The 22,910-nt window shown below is 44.0% G+C and overlaps 1 protein-coding gene across 4 annotated transcripts in view; it reads left to right on the forward strand.

The window, feature by feature from the left end:
- The window catches only part of CADPS2 (calcium dependent secretion activator 2), a 1,183,693-nt gene that overhangs the window by 1,097,835 nt on the left and 62,948 nt on the right, over positions 1-22,910 (forward strand). For all 4 annotated transcript variants that reach the window (XM_082254958.1, XM_082254959.1, XM_082254960.1 and 1 more), the window contains one exon: positions 16,884-16,991. In XM_082254958.1, coding sequence (XP_082111084.1) covers positions 16,884-16,991 — 108 coding nt within the window. The remainder of the gene's footprint in view (positions 1-16,883; positions 16,992-22,910) is intronic.

Raw genomic sequence — 22,910 nt, forward strand, 5'->3', positions numbered from 1 at the left:
AGAAATGCAAAAACAGCTTGAAGCAGGTCAGTTGATGTGTATAAGCATTAAAGAAGCATCTCAAATGTTTTCCTAAAATGCCAGTTGTGTGCAACTAAAAACATGTTTCCATTTTAGTTTGTCTTAGATCCGGTTCACACTTCCGCGTTTGCGGAGATCGCATGTAATTCGGAGCCTACTGCTCCTAATTACATGCGATCTGATGTGCGGATACCAGTTCAGCCATACACTTTGTATGGCTGAATTCCCACTGTATCTGCACCAAACTCGCATAGGAGGCTTTTTTTGAGCAACAGTAGAATCGGATCGCACAGTGGTTCACACTTGTGCAATCCGATACTGTGCATACTTGCAGATCGCACCGCGATATGCGATCAAACTGGGGGTGTCGTTAACATTTAATTGACACCCCCTGCGTATCACATATGGCAGTGTGAACTGCCAGATGTGCGGATGCGATGCGAGATCACGCTGCATATTCGCGTGAACCGAGCCTTAAACCTTGCTGTCCCGTTTGATGGATAGCTTGGTCTGAATATACATTTTGAGAAACCTATAAATAAATGCTATATAATAAGCGAAATACATGATTATCAGAATGCATTTTTGTACAATATTTTCCCTTTAACTGATGCTACTGATATTCATTATTTAAAAGCGGTGCTCCTGCCCCCCCCCCATGGAAAAATTGAAAGTCATCAGCTACACATACTGTAGCTGCTGACTTGAAATCCAGCGATTTCAGCACCCCAGCCGATGTGTCCACCATAGCCTGTAAGGGAAACCGTCAGTAAAGCCTTGCGGCTTCACAGGCGATTCCCTACTGCGCAAGTAGATACATATTCACCAGCACACCAAGGATCTTGCAAAAGCAGTCCAAAAACTTTATTCCAGAGAAGATCACATCAAAAAAATTAGTGCAATGTTTCGGAGTCGCGCAGGACCCCTTCGTCAGCACATGCCTGCCGAAGGGGGTCTTGTGCGGCTCCGAAACGTTGCACTAATTTTTTTGATGTGATCTTCTCTGGAATAAAGTTTTTGGACTGCTTTTGCAAGATCCTTGGTGTGCTTGCTAATATGTATCTACTTGTAACTGATCCAGTGGCCAGCTGGTGATCGCTTCAGCACCCAGTACACAAGTGCCTACAAACCAGGAAGGTGTGCGATAGGAATATGAACTATATTGTCCCTACTGCGCAAAGCGCGCAGTGCTTCCTGAGTGGCCTGACGGCTAGGAAGAAGGAGGCGTTCCAACTTCTGACAGACCTCGCCGCCACCGCTCAGTTCTCGGTCTTATAGCCAGCAGGGGGGAGAGCGATAGCATCAGATCGATGTTGCATCCATATAGGTGAGTATGCATGTTTGGCAATTAAAGGAAATGTTCAGGATTTCCAAACAAACATGTACACTATACTAATTAAAATATGCTAGACATTTAGAAAAAGGTCCAACATTAGTGGCACCATTAATGTTGGACCTTTTTTCTAAATGTCCAGCATATTTTAATTTGTCATTTTCATATTATAGTGGCTGCGTTTATGTGTTTATGACTGTTTTTGTTTAAGAATCTTATGTCATTTATCAGGAGCAATTGAATTTATTAGCGCTGAGTGGATGCATTGAGTTCTCTTTGATGCTTCCCTATTTAATGTACACTATACTGCAGTAAATGCAGTAGTAGATGGATCTGCCCTTAATGTGTCTAATTGAAACTATTTCCATGTTTGGGAGATATATTATAAACCTGTTATTACTGTAAGGTGTATTTCCATGTTTATTTACTGATATCATTCAAGATTAGTCTTAGAACAGTGGTTGTTTATTGACACTCATGCTCATTGATTACTATAAAGGCTGTTTTAGTTGAACAGCTTTTGCATTAGGCTCTACTAAGTGTGAGCAATTCAGTAGCACTATATTGGTACAGAGGAAGTAAAGGTTAGTTCATTGCATGGCAAAATAAACACCACCTTACATTTATATGGACGAAACAGTTTAATCAAAAGAAATTGTAAGTCTGACTTAACTGCTTTAAAGGTCGCGAGTTAACATAGGGCTTTTCGATTTCCTTTAACAAAGGAAAATTTTAAAGAGATTTGTTTGTGTCATTATTGCTATATGACCTTCATGATTTTTCTGCATCTTTATGAAAAACGTTTCAATAGTAACAATATAAAAATTGCAAATGTGGTTCTAACAATGCCAACTAACTCATACAGATCTGGCATATTATGAATACATGCGTCAAGATTATTAAACGTCCTTTAGCACATTTGGCCTAGGCCTCACGGTGTGCATATGCTTAGGTTTTTTGTTTTTTTCATGCTTCCTATGTAACTTCATGGAGGAAAAGCATTTTGTGGAATATTCATTACCAAGGACACTGTTGCATTGCAACACTATATTTGTAACGTTCATCCCTGCATGTATTACTTATATACGGAAATTTCCATGCTTTTTGTGGAGAGCAATCATATGAAAATTGCTGTTTCTTGTTTATTTGCTGATGGCCAAGTTATGTTTGCATGGCAGAAATTAGCCTTATTTATTTTTTTAAACAGTACTGTACTGGGGGTCAATTGACCCTTCAGTTGTCCATGTGTTTTATGGTATGATGCACTTGCGTGTCCCACACTATCAGGCACATATGGTCCAGTTTACATAGATAGTAGCTTGTAAATTTTTGTCTAAAGAGTAGTGTGTATGGTAGGTATTTGTGAAGTTTTTAAAATCTTTCTTAAAGCCATTAAAGCACTATTCATGGTGCTGAATAAAGTTCTTAAAGTATCATTAAACCTACCTTATTAAAAACTATCAAAACATGCTGCATTACAAGCTGTTCATACTCAGTCACTAAAGGATTAATTTCTGTATTCTGAAAAAAACCTAGATGTTTCAAGAGTCAGCAGCTGGGGTCACCAGATATAATATATATAGCCATGCAAGGCAACTGGGACCAGCAAGCAAAAAGACATGCACACACCAACAAATATCGAACACAAAAAAAAAAGTGACCCACTATCAAAAATGCCTAAGTAACAAAAACCTAGAAAACTATATACAATATGTACAAATATGTACAATATGGGAAGAAAGGGTAACGGGCAATGCAAGAAAAAGGGAGAATCAGGGCTGGGTATACGAACAAGGTAAGCAGCAGAAAGGTAATGGGATGCAAGGGTAGCTCAAGAGCAGGATGAATTTGGCAGCAAGCAAGGCAATCAAAACACTGACATGAGTTGCAATAGTAGAAATGGTACTGGGGCCAGGTAGATCTGATGGCAGGAACCTGCTAGCTGCTGGGAGACACCTACTGGTGGTCACTGGAACTACAGCTTTCAGCCCAGAGAACCATGGTGCCACCAGCAGGTGAACCAAACCCTTACAGTTCCCCTGCCTTAAGGAGTGGCCTCCAGACATTCTACCGTGTCCCATCACCAGGGTCTGGATGGCGTCTGAGTACCCCTCCCTCAGGGTCTGAAAGTTGACTGGGCTCCCTGCTGGTCAGATCCCTGAGGAGCTTTTTATTCCTATTCCTATGCAGCATAGGTCCCAACGCTGGGACTCCAGAGGCATCCTGAAGTCTGAACACCAAATCCTAGGTTCATACAGGTACCCTGACACCAGGGTGTCCTATCACCACTGGACCATCCCCTTTTAGGTAGCTAGACCGCCACACATTTAAACTGCCACTCCGGAATACCTAGTACATAGGTTACCCGACCCGGGTCCTCAAATGTACCTGGGATCACAGAGAAATCACCTAGGTCAGGACAAGGTTCAAATGGAACTCTGTCCTTCCCAAGAACACCTCTACTACTGGAAGAGTATTAGCAGGTGCAGCTCTCACATTCAAAGTAGGTATCTTGACCTCCCGGCTTTGGCGCAACAGAAGCAAACAGCTATAAAAGGAACTCCGGACAGGCAACAATAGGGATCTTAGACCAGACAGGTAGCCCATGCAAGCCAGTGGACAATGGAAACCCAGCAGCCTTAGACCCATCAGCAGGCAATCAGCATAGTCGGGTGGGGCAACCAGCGGCAGTTCACAACCAGGCTTGGCAAAAGACAGCAGTTTACCAGAGGCAAGATTGACAGCAGGTTCCCAGAGACAGGCTGGGCAGCGGACAACAGATCACCATCAGCAGGCCCAGCAGTAGACAGCAGGTCACCAGTTGCAGGCTTGGCAGAGGACAGCAGATCACCAGAGGCAGGCTTTGAAAAGGACAGGCAGGTCACCAGAGGCAGGCTTGGCAGAGGACAGCAGGTTATTAGAGGCAAGCACGGCAGAGAACAGCAGGTCACCAGTGGCAGGCTTGGCAGAGGACAGCAGTTAAGAGGCGGCCCTGGCAACAAGCAGTGGATCACTCTATTAAAGTCTATGGAACACAAACATGAAAAATCAAAAGTCCCCACTTTAAAGGCTTATATGCAAGATATTGCCATAAAATTTGTATGGGGACCTGGGTACTGCCCTGGGGAGCATATATCAATGCAAGAACATTTTTTTGTAAAACAATCTTTTCTAAAGAAGCAGTGATAATAATTATGCTTAAAGTGAAACAATAAAAATGAAAAATTCCTTTAAATATCATGCCGGGGGGGGGGGGGGTCCCCTTAGTGTGCCTGTAAAGTGGCGCATCTTTATGATGTATAGAACATGCTTCAGCAATACTGACATTTCTAAAGAAAAAAATGTCATATAAACCTGTAATGTATTGCCGGCTCCTGGCAATACAGATAAAAAGAAAAATTAAAAAACTGCGTAGGGTCCCCCCAAAATCCATGCTGGACCCTTATCCAAGCATGCAGCCTGACTGGTCAGGAAGGGAGGAGGGTGAGTAAGTTCCCCCCCCCCTACTGAACCATACCAGGCCACATGCCCTCAACATGGGGGGGTGGGCCCCCCACCCCAAAGCAACTTGTCCCCATGTTGATGGGGAAAGGGCCTCTTCCTGACAACTCTGAGCTGTGGTTCTCAGGGTCTGCGAGCAAGGGGCTTATCAGAATCTGGAATCCCCTATTAACAAGGGGGGCCCCCCTCCTATGTGAATGGGTATTGGGTACATTGTATTCACCAAAAAAGTGTGTCAAAAAGTAAGAATGACTGGAAACAGTTTTTAATGAGTTCTTTATTAACAAATGAAAAAAATTGTGTCCCTCGATGTAAATCAATCATCAATCACGCAGGATCCGAAAAATAGAAAAAAAAATTCTCTGTCGCTCATTGACAGACGCAGTCCTCTTGATTAATATCAAATCGGGTTATACTGCCCTCTACAGGAGTAGGACACTAGGCAGAAGGAAAACGTTCTGGCCACACCTTAGGGGCAGTCCCAGAGGGTATATCCTCTCTCTCCCTGCTACAGGATGTTAGTTTTTTTCTGTCTAGTTAGGAGTAAGGACCTAAGTTCCTTGCTGGGATCTTTGGTCCTGGCAAGATTTTCTTTTAGAAAAATTTTTTTTTTTAGGCAGCTTTTTTCTCCAGTTGTTCCTGTGTGATCTTCAAGCAAGTATGCTGAAACTGGGCGACGGGCTGGATGTTGAGATCCAGTGGTCACCCCAGTCAGCCTACAAGCACGTGCAGGCCCTAGCTCTGCGCTGGGTCGGCCGCGACATAGTCCCACTGGGGGACTGACCCTGCGAGTTAAACGTCTCGCCTGGACGCCGACGACCAGTTGGAAACTGAGTCACTGCGTCCGTATTGGTCGACAGCCCCCCCACCTCGGTGGAGAGGGGTTCTGTCAGGAGTTGGCGCCCGCCTGTTCCGGTATGGTGAGTAAAATGTTCCCTCTCCCCCTGTCGGGTTTGTGGGTGGACGCGGGCCCCTCCCTGGGATGACCGGACCTTTATAATCCTGGATCCCCCCTCTATCCTATAACAGGTGTCACAGATCCCCCTCTTGAGGGTGATTTAGTAAATAGGAACCAGAAGGCTTGGTTTGGGAGCTGACAATCAGAAGTCACTGTATGAGGGGCACTGTAAGGGACCATGACTGAATCAGTGGCTGGCATTACTGTTAGGATGGCCATGTAAGAGGGTGATAGCATCTTACCTGATACATAAGGTGCAATACAGGCCGATGCCTGTGCCTGGACTACCGCCATCCGCAGGCCGCCATCCTCCCGCAGGCCGCCATCCTCCCACAGGCCGTACACCTCCCGCAGGCCGCACAGGTCGATGACTACCTGCAGCAGGCCGCTGCCATCTTTCCACAGGCCGCCGCCATTTTCCCGCAGGTCGCGCGGGGCCGCCATCTTGGCGTAGCCTCGTGTCTCCAGCATGGGGGCGACCATTTTGGAGATGACCAAACACCTCGAGGAGTAGTATGGGAGGCGCCGGAAGGCGTGTAAAGGGGCGGAGCCGCCTCCTTTACCCGGGAAAATGAGCCAAAGACTTCCTGTCTGTAACAGACAGTGCTGGGAGCAGGTTGATAGAAACTTCTGTGCATCAGGTGGTGAGCCTTGGGGTCTCTCTCTCTCTCTCTCTGTGGGGTCCAAGCAGGTAACACTGAGGGGCGCTGTTGCGCTGGGGGACTACGAAAAAAAAAAAAAGTTTTTTTCTTTGCAATTATTTTTTTGTTTGCTGGCAAGTGTCTTGAATAATCATGGACCCTGCCACACATGTATCCCCACCTGATCCCCTCGAGGTGGCCGCAGGACCCTCCAGTACCCCACTTGTGATTGATGCATTATCAGCAGTTTTGGAGTCTTTGGTATCTCGGGTGGAGGTGGCCTGTCAGGGACGGGGGTCAAGGAAGCGACCCCCGCCTACCCCTATTTCATCTGACACTTCAGATACGGATTCTGAGCTGGTCACTGCAGCTGCAGGTCCCTCTTCTGGGGCTGCTGTCTCAGGTACGGTCTCCTCAGACAGTGAGGAGGACGTTTCTGCCTCCGCCATAGCACAAGAAGAAGCGTTGGTGGACGCACTAGTCATGTCTGTCCGAGAAACCTTAAGTCTTGAGGTTACACCGGCAGAGGTAGCTGACACTGAAATTCCCTTTGGTACCAGCAAGCCTACCAAAATGGCGAAGGTTTTTCCCTTGCCCAAATGTTTTGGTAATCTAATTAAAGAAGAATGGGATCGTCCAAAACGAACCCCTGCTATTTCCAAACACATTGCTAGGCGCTATCCGTTTGAGGAATCCTTCCTTAAAAAATGGACGGTACCACCAGTGGTGGACCCACCAATTTCCAGACTAAATAAAGCCACTGTTATCCCGTTGGAGGACGCTCCGTCCTTTAGGGATCCGGTGGAAGCGGAATCCCACTCCATTTTTTCCCTGATAGGGTCAACATTTAGACCAGTGATTGCCATTGGTTTAGTTTCACAAACATTGACAGAATGGACCAAATTGTTACGCCGGGACATAAAGGGGAGAAGCATCCCCCCGGCAGTATCAGATTTGCTGGAGCAGATTATCCAAGGGCTACAGTTCATCTGTGACGCCGCTCTGGACGCCACTCCCTTGCTAGGGCGTGCATCTGCTTCAGCAGTGGTCCTCAGACGCGTGTTGTGGTTAAAGTGCTGGTCGGCGGATCAAGGTTCCAAAAAGACTTTGGCTAATCTTCCTTTTCAGGGGGATCGCCTGTTTGGGGCCACTTTGGATGAGATTATAAAGGATCTCACTGGGGGTAAGAGCACTTTTTTACCACAGACTGCTAAAGGTAAAGGACCTCATAACAGGCGAGGACCTTCCTTTTCCGCTCATAAGAAGTTTGTTCGTTCCGCTGGGGCGGGCGATAAGAGGAAGTCCTCCAAAGCCCCTTCAGGGGGTTTCAGAGGACGCTGGTCGGGTAAACAAAAGCCCCCTCAGAAGGTGCGCCCCCACCCATCTCTGGGGTGGGGGGACGTCTTCACCGGTTTCCGGATCCATGGCTTTCCAGAATCCTGGACAAAGGGGTTCGCAAGGTCATACGATCGGGATACAAGATCGAGTTTCGATCACTTCTACCGGTGCGATTCTTCCCTTCCAACATTCGACTATCCCCGGATCGCTTAAAAGCTTTGCGGGGAGCAGTAATGGACTTGATGCAACAGGGAGCGGCAGTTCCCGCTCCTTGAGCAGAACGTTTTCTTCACTTTTTCAAAATATCATTCCTAGTTCCCACCAGGAGACTGAACTATCTGGTCCTGGGACTGATGGTGGCCTTCTCAGAGGCAGTACCCTATGCCCAGTCGCATACCCGAATTCCCCAAAAGGAGATTCTTTTCAGATGGAATCGGAATCCCGATTCTCTGGACAATCGGATCCGGTTGAGCGAGTGGACCAGGGAGTCTCTGGTCTGGTGGCTTCGGTCTCCGATGCTCAGCCAGGGGAAGTCATTTCTTCCGACAGAATCCATGTTACCGATAAATGTATTGGAACTGTGAGCGATCAGACTTTGTCTGATTTACTGGACCGAGCAGCTCCAGGGCAACCCGGTTTGGATTCAGTCGGACAAGGCCACGGCCGTGGCTTATGTCAATCACCAAGGGGGCACCAAGAGTGCCCTGGCGGCCATAGAAGTGGCCACCATTCTTCATTGGGCGGAACGGTTTGTTCCAGCTCTCCCCGCGGTATTCACTCCGGGGATGGAAAATCGGCAGACAGATTATGTCAGCCGTCAGATTCTGGATCAAGGGGTATGGCCTCTTCATCCAGAGATATTTCACCAGTGGTGCCTTCATTGGGGCACCCTGGAGGTGGATCTGTTGGCAGCTCGGCTCAACAGGAAGGTGCGGAGGTTTGTAGCCTGCTCCCGAGATCCTCGTACGAACGCAGCAGACGTGCTGGTCGCCCCGTGGGGACGGTATCAGCTACTGTATGTCTTCCTTCCTCTCAAGTTGCTGCTGAAGCTTCTTCGCAGGATAGAGGTGGAGGGAATTCCAGTTATCCTGGTAGCTCCGGACTGACCTCGTCGACCCGAGTACGCCGACTTCGTCAGGCTGGTCGCGGACGCTCCTTGGAAACTTCCTCTCAGGGAGGATCTGCGGTCTCGGGGACCGATCTTCCATCCTGCTTTACAATCTCTGGCTTTAACGGCCTGGCTATTTAGACTCAGGTGCTGAAGGACAAGGGATTGTCAACTTCAGTTATTTCTACTTTAATTAAAGCAAGGAAAGCGACTTCTAGAAAAGTCTATCATCGCACATGGAGGTCTTATATTGCGTGGTGTGAATCCTTTGGATTCCCTCCATGTGCCTATTCGGTGACCCGAATCTTGGCTTTTCTGCAACAGGGGGTTGAGCAGAAGCTGGACTTGAGTACTGTCAAGGGTCATGTTTCAGCATTAGCAATCTTCTTTCAGAAACCTTTGGCTACCCATTCCTTGGTGCAGAATTTCATCCAGGGGGTGCGGCACTTGGCTCCGCCAGTGCGCGCGCCCCTACCGCCCTGGGATCTTAATTTGGTGTTGTCGGTTCTTCAGAAACCTCCCTTTGAAAATATCAGGGAGATTCCCTTGCTTACGTTTTCCCAGAAGGTGGCCTTCTTGGTGGCCATTACTTCTGCACGCAGGGTGTCAGAACTGGCCGCATTATCTTGTCGTTCCCCATATCTGGTGGTTCATAGGGATAAGGTGGTTCTTCGTCCGAATCCATCCTTCCTTCCTAAGGTGGTTTCAGAGTTTCATCTGAATGAGGACATTGTATTGCCTTCCCTGTGCCCTAAGCCCAGTCATCCTCAGGAGTTTGCGTTACATTCCTTGGATGTGGTTCGGGCAATCAGGGTATACCTGAAAACTACGGACTCGTTTCGTAAAACGGATTCACTTTTTGTGATCACGGATGGCCCCAAAAAGGGGTTGCCTGCATCTGCCGCGACTATCTCCAAATGGATCAGACAGACGGTGGTACAGGCTTATTCTATTAAGGGTCGGAATCCTCCGTTCCCTGTTAAGGCGCACTCCACTCGGTCGCTTAGTGCTTCCTGGGCCTTCCGCCATCAGGCGTCAGTGGTCCAGGTTTGCAAGGCGGCTACCTGGTCGTCGGTTCATACCTTTACAAAATTTTATAAAGTGGATGTGATGGCATCGGCGGATGCCTCTTTTGGCCGCAAGGTTCTGCAGGCCGCAATTTGAGGAGACCGTTGGTCTACCTCGAGGGTTTTTTTCTGTTGAATTTTCAGTTGTCTCATCCTTTGGTTTGATGAGCCTTTAAGACTTCTAGTCGGCACCGGTTGGGCCTTCTAGATCGGATTTTGATTTCTGTTATCCCACCCCTCATTTGTGGCACTGCTTTGGGACGTCCCGATTTGATATTAATCAAGAGGACTGAGTCTGTCAATGAGCGACAGAGAAAAATGGATTTTTGTAAAATCTTACCGTAAAATCCTTTTCTCTTAAGCTCATGGACAGACGCAGTACCCGCCCCTCTACTTTTGAGTTGGGTTGGGTTAAATTCTCTGACACTGCTTTGTGACATAACTAACATCCTGTAGCAGGGAGAGAGAGGATATACCCTCTGGGACTGCCCCTAAGGTGTGGCCAGAACGTTTTCCTTCTGTCTAGTGTCCTACTCCTGTAGAGAGCAGTATAACCCGATTTGATATTAATCAAGAGGACTGCGTCTGTCAATGAGCTTAAGAGAAAAGGATTTTACGGTAAGATTTTACAAAAATCCATTTACTTCCGCCTCTTTGGAGGCGTCCCGCCATCTGCCCAATCTGCAATTTGACAATTCTTATATAGGTAAGGGGCGAGGCCATTTGGCTATGTCACCCAGTGGCACCACCCCTTCTGACATCACACGACGATGAAAGATCATGGATTTACATCGAGGGACACTTTTTTTTATTTTTTAATAAAGGACTTGTCAAAAACTTTTTTCTGTGTTTTTTTTTTTTACACTTTTTTTGGTGAATGGGTTGGGGTACAATGTATTGGATACTCATTCACATGGGGGGCAGGATCTGGGGGCCCCCCTGTTAAAGGGGGCTTCCAGATTCCAACAAGCCCCCCAACCGCAGACCCCAACAACCATAGCCCAGGGTTGTCGGGAAGAGGCCCTTTTCCCCATCAACATGGGCACAAGGTGCTTTGGGGGAACCCTCCCCATGTTGAGGGCAAGCGGTCTGGTATGGTTCAGGAGGAGGGGGGCTCTTGCTCGCCCCCCCTTTCCTGGCCTGCCAGGCTGCATGCTCGGATCAGGGTCTGGTATGGATTTTGGGGGGGGCCCACACTTTTATTTTTAAATTCTGTCATAGAGTTTCCCTTAAAAACCATACCAGACTCAAAGGGTCCCTTCAAGCTGTTTTTAGCCCAATTTCTTTTCATTTACATTTTTTTACATTTATTTTTTAAATTCAGCTCTCAGTAGGGAAGCCTTAACAACCTGTTGACTGTGCGCTCGGCGGACGAACATCCCGATAAGGGCCGAGAAATTTCAGGTGTTAGGCGAGTACCTGAATGGGCGATGTTCAGGACAAACTTATGCTCGGCCCAAACCTTAGTGGGTCGGCCCAAACCTTAGCACCCAGCAAGAGTTAGTTACTCTTGCTGGGTGCAGGAACTGGCTCTGCTTTTATAATTGTGAATAAAAATTCAATTACATGCACCAGTTAAACAGGTGAAGAAAAATTGGGCTTTAGGTGTTGCTAGTGCCTGAACACTGAAACCCCTCACAGTTAATCTTGCTGGGCACAGGAACTGGCCCTGCTGTTAAAAATTGGGGGGAAAAAATGTAAATTACATGTACCTGTCAAACAGGTGCAGAAAAATTGGGCCTTGGGTGTTTGTGGTGCCCTAAACCAAAAACATTGTGGGAAGCTAACATAATCAGGAATAGGATAGGCAGCATAGGCATTCTTCAAGGGATCCCAGGCTTTATAGCTGCTGTTGATCCAGGACTGATTCATTTTGATAAATGTCAGCCGGTCAATGAAGTCTTTGGACTGACGCACTCTTCTATCCATAACAAAACCTCCAGAAGCACTGAATGTCCGTTCAGAAAGCACGCTTGAAGCAGAACAGGCCAGTAGCTCGATTGCATATTGAGCAAACTCTGGCCAGTGGTCCATCCTCAAGACCCAGTAACCCAGTGGATGCTCACTTGGAAAGGTATCCAAGTCTGCACTTGCCCCTAGATAATACTGCTTCATATAATGCAGACGCTGCTGATGGTTGCTTAAATCTAACAACCCTGGGCGCTGAGGACTAAAGAATTGTTTAAAGGCATCAGTCAGCCGGCTGCCTTTTCCACCACTCTTCCTTTTGACTGAACGAAACCTCAGAAACACGTTGTCCAGGAAATGGCAACCTCCCAGTGTCTAGAAAGGTGTTACACAAATTTTTCTTCAAGGCTTCCTTAAGATGTTTTATCCTCTGCTCCCCCTGCGAAGGCAGGATAAGCTCTGCACCTTTACCTTTGTAATGTGGATCAAGAAGGGTTGCCAACCAGTAATGATCCCTCTCCTTGATACCACGAATCCTCGGGTCCTTTTGCAGGCTATGCAGAATCAGGAAGTCCATGCAACGTAAGTTTGAGGAGGCATGAGATTTTGAGTCCTCTGGGTCACTAAGGATGACATTGTCAGCGAATACCTCTCCCCAGTCACGTACAACTCTTGGGGCTTCTGGGGAATGTCGACCATCCCTTGAAGACTGCTGTATGTTATTCTCTACATCTACTGTTCTCTATCTCCCACTTCAGTCCATTTTCCTACTGTAGTTGGTTATTTTGTAGAGCAAAGTTGGAAGCTGGTGCACATGTTCAGTTTTCAATGTATTTTCTACACTGAGCATTTTCTCCCTATCATATCTGAGCAGCCCATGTGACTACAAAGTCACACATGTGTAACGCTCCTGCGTTTCTTATATGGTGTGGATTTTCAGCTGCAGAAATAGTTCCACGTCAGCAGTCATGTAAGAGATATGCTGAGATACCATTCCCAACCTCAATGACTCATCATGTGTGGAAGGTCTTATTTCAGCCAGTAAATACACACAATTAGCAAGCTGGTTCCTAGAGTGACTTTATGTATGTGGTAACACAATGATGAAGGTTGAGGGATAGGTTGAGTGGAGGTGATAGGTGATAGACACTTGAAGGTGAGACAGTAGCAGATGGATGCAGGAAGGTTTAGCAATGTTGTATGATAGCAGATGATAGAATAGCAGGTGGACATATAAAAGAGATCAACCCAGTGCAGAAAAGTAGCAGTAGTCTCAAGAGCTAGCAATCTAGTTTATGCAGATGTAATAAACAGTCTTTACTATGCAGAGCTAGATAGTGTAAGCTTAGTATAAGTTTATAGAGAATTCCCCTGCGGGGTACTTAGCACTATTAGCGATACAGCCGAAGGGTGGTTAAGGAGAGGCGGATGATCCAGTAGCGGGATACAGGGATCAGCGCAGCGAGGTTCCGTCAGCGAAGTAAGCTTGCAAGCATGGAAGCTTCAAGCAAGGTTAGCATCCAGATAAGGGTGTTTGAACGAACACATGTGAGTGAGAACCGACGCCTTAAATAGCCATCTAGTCCGGCGCTGAGTGATGACAGCTCCAGTCTTAAAGGTGTATGCGCACCTTTCCAAAAGTAAATGGTAGGGCGCATACACTTGTGGAAAGTGTAATTTAGGGTACCAAAGGTACCGGAACATTACAACATGTGGGCGTATACACAATGGTAAGTGACAGCTCACTTCTGTCCTCCTCTTCCTCCATGCCCACTAACCATCTAAACAAAATGGTTGTAGGATACTACATCCTGATTGATGGAGGCTCCACCTCCTTGTTAATCTAAGACAATAGCTGGAGGGGCATAAGACAGCTTGTGACTGGAACAAATCCACCCACACAATGTTAATGCCAAGAAATAATAAAGATTTGTATTTCATATTTTTTTATGGTTTTATTTAAAACAGTTTATTCATATGATTTATTTATTTTATTCTGTATACCAAAGGCTGTTTTTTTTTTATTTGTTTTTTTATTGTGGCCAGTAGCAGAGGACTAGAAGCTCCTCCTGCCACTGTTTCTGGGAAAGAGCTGGGTCATGTGACAGCTGTATATTGTTCTTTGCTGTTTTTTTTTTTTTTAACATAATTAGTGCCATCATCCACACATAGAGAAGGGATGCTGTAAATAAAACATTGTGTGTTTAACCACTTGCCGACCGCCAGCAGTACATACACTACGGAAGGTCGGCTCTGTCCCACGAAACGACACAACTGTACGTATTTTCACAGGACCACTAGTGAAGGCACACGCACGTACCGATTGGCTACCAGGGGAGTCTATCAGTGGGCCGGGCACCCACGATCGCTCCCTATGAGGACAGAACGGTGGTCTGCCGTTGTAAACACGGCAGACCGCTGTTCGGTCAGTTATGAACACAAGGATCCTGTGTTCCTCCTATTTTGGAACACAGGTCTCTGTGTTCATGCAGCAAGCCCACCCCCCCACCGTTAGAAAGCACCCCCTAGGGACACATTTAACCCTTTGATCGCCCCTGGTGTTAACCACTTCCCTGCCAGTGTCTTTAGTACAGTAACAGTGCATATTTTTAGCACTGATTATTGTAGTAATGTCACTGGTCCCCCCAAAAATGTCAGTTAGATGTCGCAGTCCCGCTAAAAATCGCTGATCGCCACCATTACTAGTAAAAAAAAACAAATGACATAAATCTTTCCCCTAGTTTGTAGATGTAATAACGTTTGCGCAAACCAATCAATATACACTTATTGGGATTTTTTTTACCAAAAATATGTAGCAGAATACAAACTAAAATGATGAAAAAATTTGATTTTTTTTATTTTTTTTTTATTGGGAATGTCAGAAATGGCAGAAAGTTAGAAATATTGTTTTTTTTCTTTCAGAATTGTTGCTCTATTTTTTGTTTATAGTGCAAAAAATAAAAATCGTATAGGTCATCAAATACCACCAAAAGAAGGCTCTATTTGTTGGAAAAAAAGGACATCAATTTTATTTGGGTACAGCGTCGCACAACTGCGCAATTGTCAGTTAAAGTAACGCAGTGCCGTATCGCAAAAAATGGCCTGGTCATTAAGGGGTAAAACCTTCTGGTCCAGAAGTGGTTAATATCACTTTAAAAGGTGTGCTGATTGTAGGTTTAAACAAGCTTTTAACAGACTTCAGTGGGTGTTTAGCAATCTGCAGCACTGCTTAAAACTTGCTAAAGTCTATTAGAAACTTGTTTAAAGCTATAAACTGGAAGATACGTTTTTGGCACTGCCTGTCTTGAGTTGAAGCTATAAGGGCTTCAAGAAAGCTTACATCATGTGAATGAAAAATAAACTGGAATAATTAACAGACGTTAACCTCAACCTTATACACAACCTCAGTTGAGATAATGTGAACTCTTCTAAACATGGAAGTAAGTGGGGCTTTATGAGTACCAGAAGCTCTGTAAAAAACGGCTATCTTTTTTTGTGCTTGACTCCAAACATCTTGGTGGCTAATGCTAATAACCAAATGGAAAGCAGAAACATCAGGATGAAAGTATGTGCTAAATTTATTAGTGTGGGCATTAGCAATTACAGATATGTTTCTTACAAAATTGCTAATCCCTTTTTGTTTATGTTACAAACAGAAAACCATCCAGCTTACCCCTTCTGTTTCTGCTGGTAAAGGCTTTTGTTTCAGAAGTCTATTGCTTCAACCCATTTTAGAGTACAGAAAACCCTAATGTGATGACGTGCTTCTCTTATTGGCACACTGTAGTGTTGCATTACAAAACATTTTGCTTCACTTTTCCATTTATGAAATAACCACTTTAAAGCCAAAATGTTTTTTTTTTCCCTTTAGTGGTAAAGGGTTAGAACTCCTATTATGTCATGTTATCTATTACGCCTCTTTGTGTTTATCTCCTGATCCCAGGTGTGCAGCCAGTTGTCTATGAGTTAGAACCTCTGTCAGTTTCTTTTTACTGCTATCTGTGCCCAATATGGAGATGTACTCACTACTTGTCACTGCCACTGAAAGTGAGGTATAGTCCAACATTTTGGGCTGGTTCATTACAAGAATTAGGGGCAAATATTCCCATTGGGACACTTGTTCCTAGTGAAATGTGTCAAGAGATTTCCTCTCATTCTGCAGACCAGGAAGTGAATGGGAAATCTTCCAAATGGGACACAGATGGCCAAAAAAATCTAAGAGATTTTAACAATTGCATACACTTTCTTAAAGAGTAACTTTATATTTGTTGAGAAAAAAACATTCCCCTTAGGATGATCTATGTACATTGTAAAGATTTTTACAAATGTTGCTGCAGATTCCTACCTTTTGGTATTCTGAAAAAATTGCTGTGTGTTTGTCTGTGTCCATATGGTAGGTGAATGTAATGAGAGTGGTTTCATAATTATCAATCAGCTGCTACACTTGCAAGGCTCGAAGGAAAATAAATTGATGGTTTCCCTTTAGATGCGATTTCCTATTGGGAGTATCTCACCAAAAAATGACATTTCTGTTGTAGGAGAATGCCTGAAATCTGACTTGTAATTTAGGCAGACTTCTGGGAAAATCAGTGAGCCAATCACACAAGCAGGAAATTGTTTCTGGAGGGCGTTCTGTACACATTCTCTGTACAACACCTCTGGGTAGCCAGTTTGCATTTTACAGAAAATTACAGAGCTGCAGATTGAAAAAGTAATGTCATTTTTAATAACATTAATTTACAATATGACTTGTGTTGCAATTGTATATGCTATATCATTTTTTTTATTTGCTATTTTTTTTACACGAAAGTGGAGTTACCCTTTAAATTAAGTGAAAAGTTTTGACTTTGGATATATTTTACTGTAAGCAGATCAAGCTCACTAATTTAATCTGAATTTTATATTCTATTATATATACATACACATATATATAAATATATATAAACACACAGCATATATGTACTCACTTGTTCTGAATATAAAAAAAAAATGTTACCTTCAATTTCAGAAACCTGGACTGGATCTTGCAGACACCTATATCACGTTTGTCCGACAAAATCAAGATATTTTACGGGAAAAAATCAATGAGGAAATGTATATAGAAAAGTTATTTGATGTAAGTAATTCATAAAAAAAAAAAAACATTGCTTAGTAAAAGAACGTAATGCTTCATTATCTAACCATCTCTTTGCCATTTTCTAGAGAATATGAATGATAACACCAAACCTTTTCTTTCACTCATGGTTAGTGTTTGGTTGAAGCCATTTATTATCAATCAACTGTGTTTACTTTTTTTAAATCATAATGACAACAGAAACTACCCAAATGGCCCTGATCAAAAGTTTACATACCCTGGTGATTTTGGCCTGATAACATGCACACAAGTTGACACAAAGGGGTTTGAATGGCTATTAAAGGTAATCATCCTCACCTGTAATCTGTTTGCTTGTAATTAGTGTGTGTGTGTGTATAAAAGGTCAATGAGTTTCTGGACTCCTGACAGACCCTTGCATCTTTCATCCAGTGCTGCACTGACGTTTCTGGATTCTGAGTCATGGGGAAAGCAAAAGAATTGTCAAAGGATCTGCTGGAAAAGGTAGTTGAACTGCATAAAACAGGAAAGGGATATAAAAGGATATCCAAGGAATTGAAAATGCCAATCAGCAGTGTTCAAACTCTAATCAAGAAATGGAAAATGAGGGGTTCTGTTGAAACCAAACCACGGTCGGTTAGACCAACTAAAATTTCAGCCACAACTGCCAGGAAAATTGTTCGGGATGCAAAGAAAAATCCACAAATAACTTCAGGTAAAATACAGTTGATTAATAATAAATGGCATCAGCCAAACACTAACCATGAGTAAAAGAAAAGTTTTTGTGTTATCATTCATATTCTCTGAAAAATGTCCAAGAAATCATAAATTCTGCCAGGGTATGTGAACTTATGAGCACAACTGTGTGTATATATATATATATATATATATATATATATATATATATATATATATCTAAAAAAAAAATCAAAGGAACACTTTGAAAACACATCAGATCTCAATGGGGAAAATATGCTTGATATCTATACTGATATGGACTGATTAATGTGATAGAAACGAAAGGATGCCACATCGTTTGATGGAAATGAAAATTATCAACCTACAGAGGGCTGATTTTAAAGACACCCCCAAAAATAAAAGTGAAATAACGATAGAGCAGACTAGTCCATTTTGCTGAAATTTCATTGCAGCAACTCAAAATGGTACTCAGTAGTTTGTATGGCCCCCACGTGCTTGTGTGCTTGCCTGACAACGTCGAGGCATGCTCCTGAAGAGACAACAGATGGTGTCCTGGGGTAATTCCTCTCAGATATGGGCCAGGGCATCACTGATCTCCAAAACAGACTGAGATTCAACTGTGGGGTGGACCAAAACATAACGTTCCAGAGGTGTTCTATTAGTTTTAGGTCAGGCAAGCGTGGGGGTCATTCAGTAGTATCAATTCTTTCACTCTCCATGAACTGGCTGCATACTCTACATAAGGCTGGGCATTGTCGTGCACCAGGAGGAACCCAGGACCCACTTCACCAGCGTAGGGTTTGACAATGGGTCCAAGGATTTCATCCAGATACCTAATGGCAGTCAGGGTGCCATTGTCTTGCCTGTAGAGGTCTATGCGTCCCTCAGTGGATATGCCTTCCCAGACTGTCACTGACCCACCACCAAACCAGTTGTGCTGAACGATGTTACAGGCAGCATAACATTCTCCACAGCTTCTTCAGACTCTTATATGTCTGTCACATGTGCTCAGGGTGAACCTGCTCTCATCTGTGAAAGCACAGGGTGCCAGTGGTGGACCTGCTGTGTTGGGCAGTGAGCACAGGTCCCACTAGAGGATCTTGAGTCCTATTAAAATGCATTGTTGGCATGTTTTTTTTTTTTACTGTCACTGTACGTGTAAAAGCATTTTAAGTGTCTTTAAACACACTTTTAAAACAATAGAAACTCATTTAAACACATAAAAGATAGTGAGAGACATAGCAAGAGCTAGGGAAAACACCAAAATATTTCATTTTTAATGATTTATATAGTAAAATAACATTACAAAAAAAAGCGCAATATACCGGGACCGCAAAAAAGGGAACCGCGATGGAGCGGGGGTTTACTGTAATATATATATATATATTTATTTAAAGCAGTTGTAAACCTTTTAGACATGAAATATGAACAAAGCATATCTTTCTTTAGTGTGTACTTGTGTCAATTAAGATCGTTAAGTGTCATTTATGTCTACTGCTTCATTTCTCTGCTATCAGCATTGATTATTTCTGGGTTTTCCTGACACCAAGAGAAAAAAAATTACAATGCAGGAAACTCCAACTGATTGACAGCCTGTTTCCTCCAATTGACTCTCAGAACTCTCCTCACTGAGCTATGCAGAGTGTAATTTCAGCTCTCTGCCCCCTTTTTTCTGACAGTTTTACAAGCTTTGTAAATTCTGGACTTTGAACGGATGAAGAGATAAGAAAACTCACTTCACTGAATATATGGAAGGGTTTACAACCACTTTAAATGTAGAAGAAATACTTTAGGAGTTTTACAGTGCTTCATATAGAGAGGACCCCGCTCTCTTACCTAGCTCTGGCCCTTTTTTATTATCATGTCTTTATAATTACAATCTGGTCATTTACAAGTAGCAAGCACTCAGATTCAAATCTACAAACCCAATTCCAAAAAAGTTGGGACACTGTACAAATTGTGAGTAAAAAAGGAATGGACTAACTTACAAATCTCATAAACTTATATTTTAGTCACAATATAATATAGATAACATATCAAATGTTGAAGAGAGAGCTACACATTCCAAAAAAGCTGGGACAGGTAGCAATAAGAGGCCGGAAAAGTTAAATGTACATTTAAAGAACAGCTGGAGGACCAATTTGCAACTTATTAGGTCAATTGGCAACATGATTGGGTATAAAAAGAGCCTCTCAGAGTGGCAGTGACTCTCAGAAGTCAAGATGGGCAGAGAATCACCAATTCTCCCAATGCTACGGCAAAAAATAGTGGAGCAATATCAGAAAGGAGTTTCTCAGAGAAAAATTGCAAAGAGTTTAAAGTTAGCATCATCTACAGTGCATAATATCATCCAAAGATTCAGAGAATCTGGAACAATCTCTGTGCGTAAGGGTCAAGGCCAGAAAAACATACTGGATGCCCGTGATCTTCGGGCCCTTAGACGACACTGCATCACATACAGGAATGCTACTGTAATGGAAATCACATCATGGGCTCAGGAATACTTCCAGAAAACATTGTCGGTGAACACAATCCACCGTGCTCTTCGCCGTTGCTGGCTAAAACTCTATAGGCCAAAAAAGAAGCCATATCTAAACATGATCCAGAAGCGCAGGCATTTTCTCGGGGCCAAGGCTCATTTAAAATGGACTGTGGCAAAGTGGAAAACTGTTCTGTGGTCAGACAAATTAAAATTTGAAGTTCTTTTTGTAAACTGGTACGCCATGTCATCCGGACTAAAGAGGACAAGGACAACCCAAGTTGTTATCAGCGCTCAGTTCAGAAGTCTGCATCTCTGATGATATGGGATTGCATGAGTGCGTGTGGCATGGGCAGCTTACACATCTGGAAAGGCACCATCAATGCTGAAAGGTATATCCAAGTTCTAGAACAACATATGCTCCCATCCAGACGTCATCTCTTTCAGGGAAGACCTTGCATTTTCCAACATAACAATGCCAGATCACATACTGCATCAATTACAACATCATGGCTGCGTAGAAGAAGGATCCGGCTACTGAAATGGCCAGCCTGCAGTCCAGATCTTTCAACCTTAGAAAACATTTGGCGCATCATAAAGAGGAAGATGCGACAAAGAAGACCTAAGAGTTGAGCAACTAGAAGCCTGTATTAGACAAGAATGGGACAACTTTCCTATTCCTAAACTTGAGCAACTTGTCTCCTCAGTCCCCAGACGTTTGCAGACTGTTATAAAAGAAGAGGGGATGCCACACAGTGGTAAACATGGCCCTGTCCCAACTTTTTTGAGATGTGTTGATGCCATGAAATTTAAAATCAACTTATTTTTCCCTTAAAATTATACATTTTTTTCAGTTTAAACATTTGATATGTCATCTATTTTGTATTCTGAATAAAATATTGAAATTTGAAACTTCCACATCATTGCATTGTTTTTTTATTCACAATTGGTACAGTGTCCCAACTTTTTTGGAATCGGGTTTGTAAATTGGACAACGAGAAGAAAAGCTGAAATATGTAGTTCTAGTGTAAGACACACTAAATCGGTACTGTGACCTCAGACATATTTTCATCTATCCCACATAATATTTACACCTTAACATAGAAGGCAGGGCCTTTTCCTGAAGGTTTTTGTATTTCATAATTTAGTATTTTTCAATAATCCTCTTGAAATGGAAATTAACCCCAAGAAAAACATACAATTGTATACATTTGGGTAAATCGAAATTAAGGCGCATAATACAAAGAGGGTGGACGTTAGTGTGTGTGTGTGTCTAGCCTGCTGCATTTACTATCATTATCTTTCCTTTTTCAGTTTGCATTCATTTTAGAAAGAGGGTGAAACTATGAATGTGGAAGCAATGTGCAAATATCTGGTGTGGTTTGAAGGGAAGATAAAATATTTTTCTAAGTGGATTGCCTTAAAATCCATAATTATGTGTCTGACCGGGTGTAAATATGATATTGTTTGTCAAGTGATTTTATTCCTTTATATTAGCATAGAGAAATGTATCCGTTTGCCCTTACTGTGGGGTTTATTTACTAAAGCTAGAGAGGGCAAAATGAGTCACAATTCTGCAGAGAATTCAATCATCTTCTAACCTCAGCTTATTTAATTAAGCTTTAGCAATTAAACCTGGAAGCTGATTGGTTTCCCTGCAGAATTGTGACTAATGTTGCCCTCTCTAGCTTTAGTAAATAAACCCCTGTGTGACAAATCAAGGTCATAGAGGGCAGAAGGATCCGAGCTTCTAAAGCTTTTTTAATTGTACCAAGAAGAAATGGACATATTAAATGATGAAACCAGGCATATCATTCAGCCAGAAATCCATCTAGTTGAGTGATGGCCAGAGCAAAATCTTTAACAGAAAGGGGTGCGTCTAACTCTTCTCTTACACAATTAGACAGGGAGGAAAAAAGTTACCTGAGCCAAATATTCACTCAGCTGACTCAGTTGAAGAACGACCAATTATCGGCAACACCGATATATCGAGGGCCGATATGCACTTTCCCCGATATATCGGAATCGGCCTTTGGATTTACCGATATTGCCAATATTTTCGTGAAGTCATTGCGTATGTTGCGCGCACACGTTTTGCCTTCTAACACTGCCTCCCACGCCTGCGGGGCCCATACTTGACGTAATTTCACCGCGACCGTCACACGTTCTCTGCCTTAAGACCGCCTCCAATGCCTCGGACACCCTCGTGTGCAGCCAACCACAGTCAGGTCTGGTCACAGTGCCATCCATCCACCCACAGGCCCTGGCCTCAGCCACTCACCACAGGGTGCCAGCCGCCAGCCATCCGACCCACAACAGAACAGGGTGTCAGCCGGCCAGCATCCAGCCACAAGCCAGCCACAGTGACCACACAGTGTTCCAGCAAGCCAGCCACCCACAACAGTGTGACACCAAGCCAGGCACCCAGCCACCAAAGTGTTCCTGCAAGCCAGCCACCCACAACAGGGTGACACCAAGCCAGCCACCCGGCCACCACAGTGTTCCAGAAAGCCAGCCACCCACAACAGGGTGCCAGCAAGAAAGCCACCCACACTGCCAGGTGTCAGCCAACGACCCACAACAGGGTGACAGCAGCCAGCCACCCCACAACAGGGTGCCAGAAAGCCACCCACACTACCAGGCATTAGCCACCAACCCACAACAGGGTGCCAGCCAGCCACCTAAACTGCCAGGTGTCAGCCACCGATCCACAAGGGTGCCAGAAACTCAGCAAGCCACCAACACTGCCAGGCATCAGCCACCGA

The sequence above is a fragment of the Pelophylax lessonae genome (assembly GCF_965119305.1).
Source record: "Pelophylax lessonae genome assembly, chromosome: 4".
Taxonomy (NCBI): domain Eukaryota; kingdom Metazoa; phylum Chordata; class Amphibia; order Anura; family Ranidae; genus Pelophylax; species Pelophylax lessonae.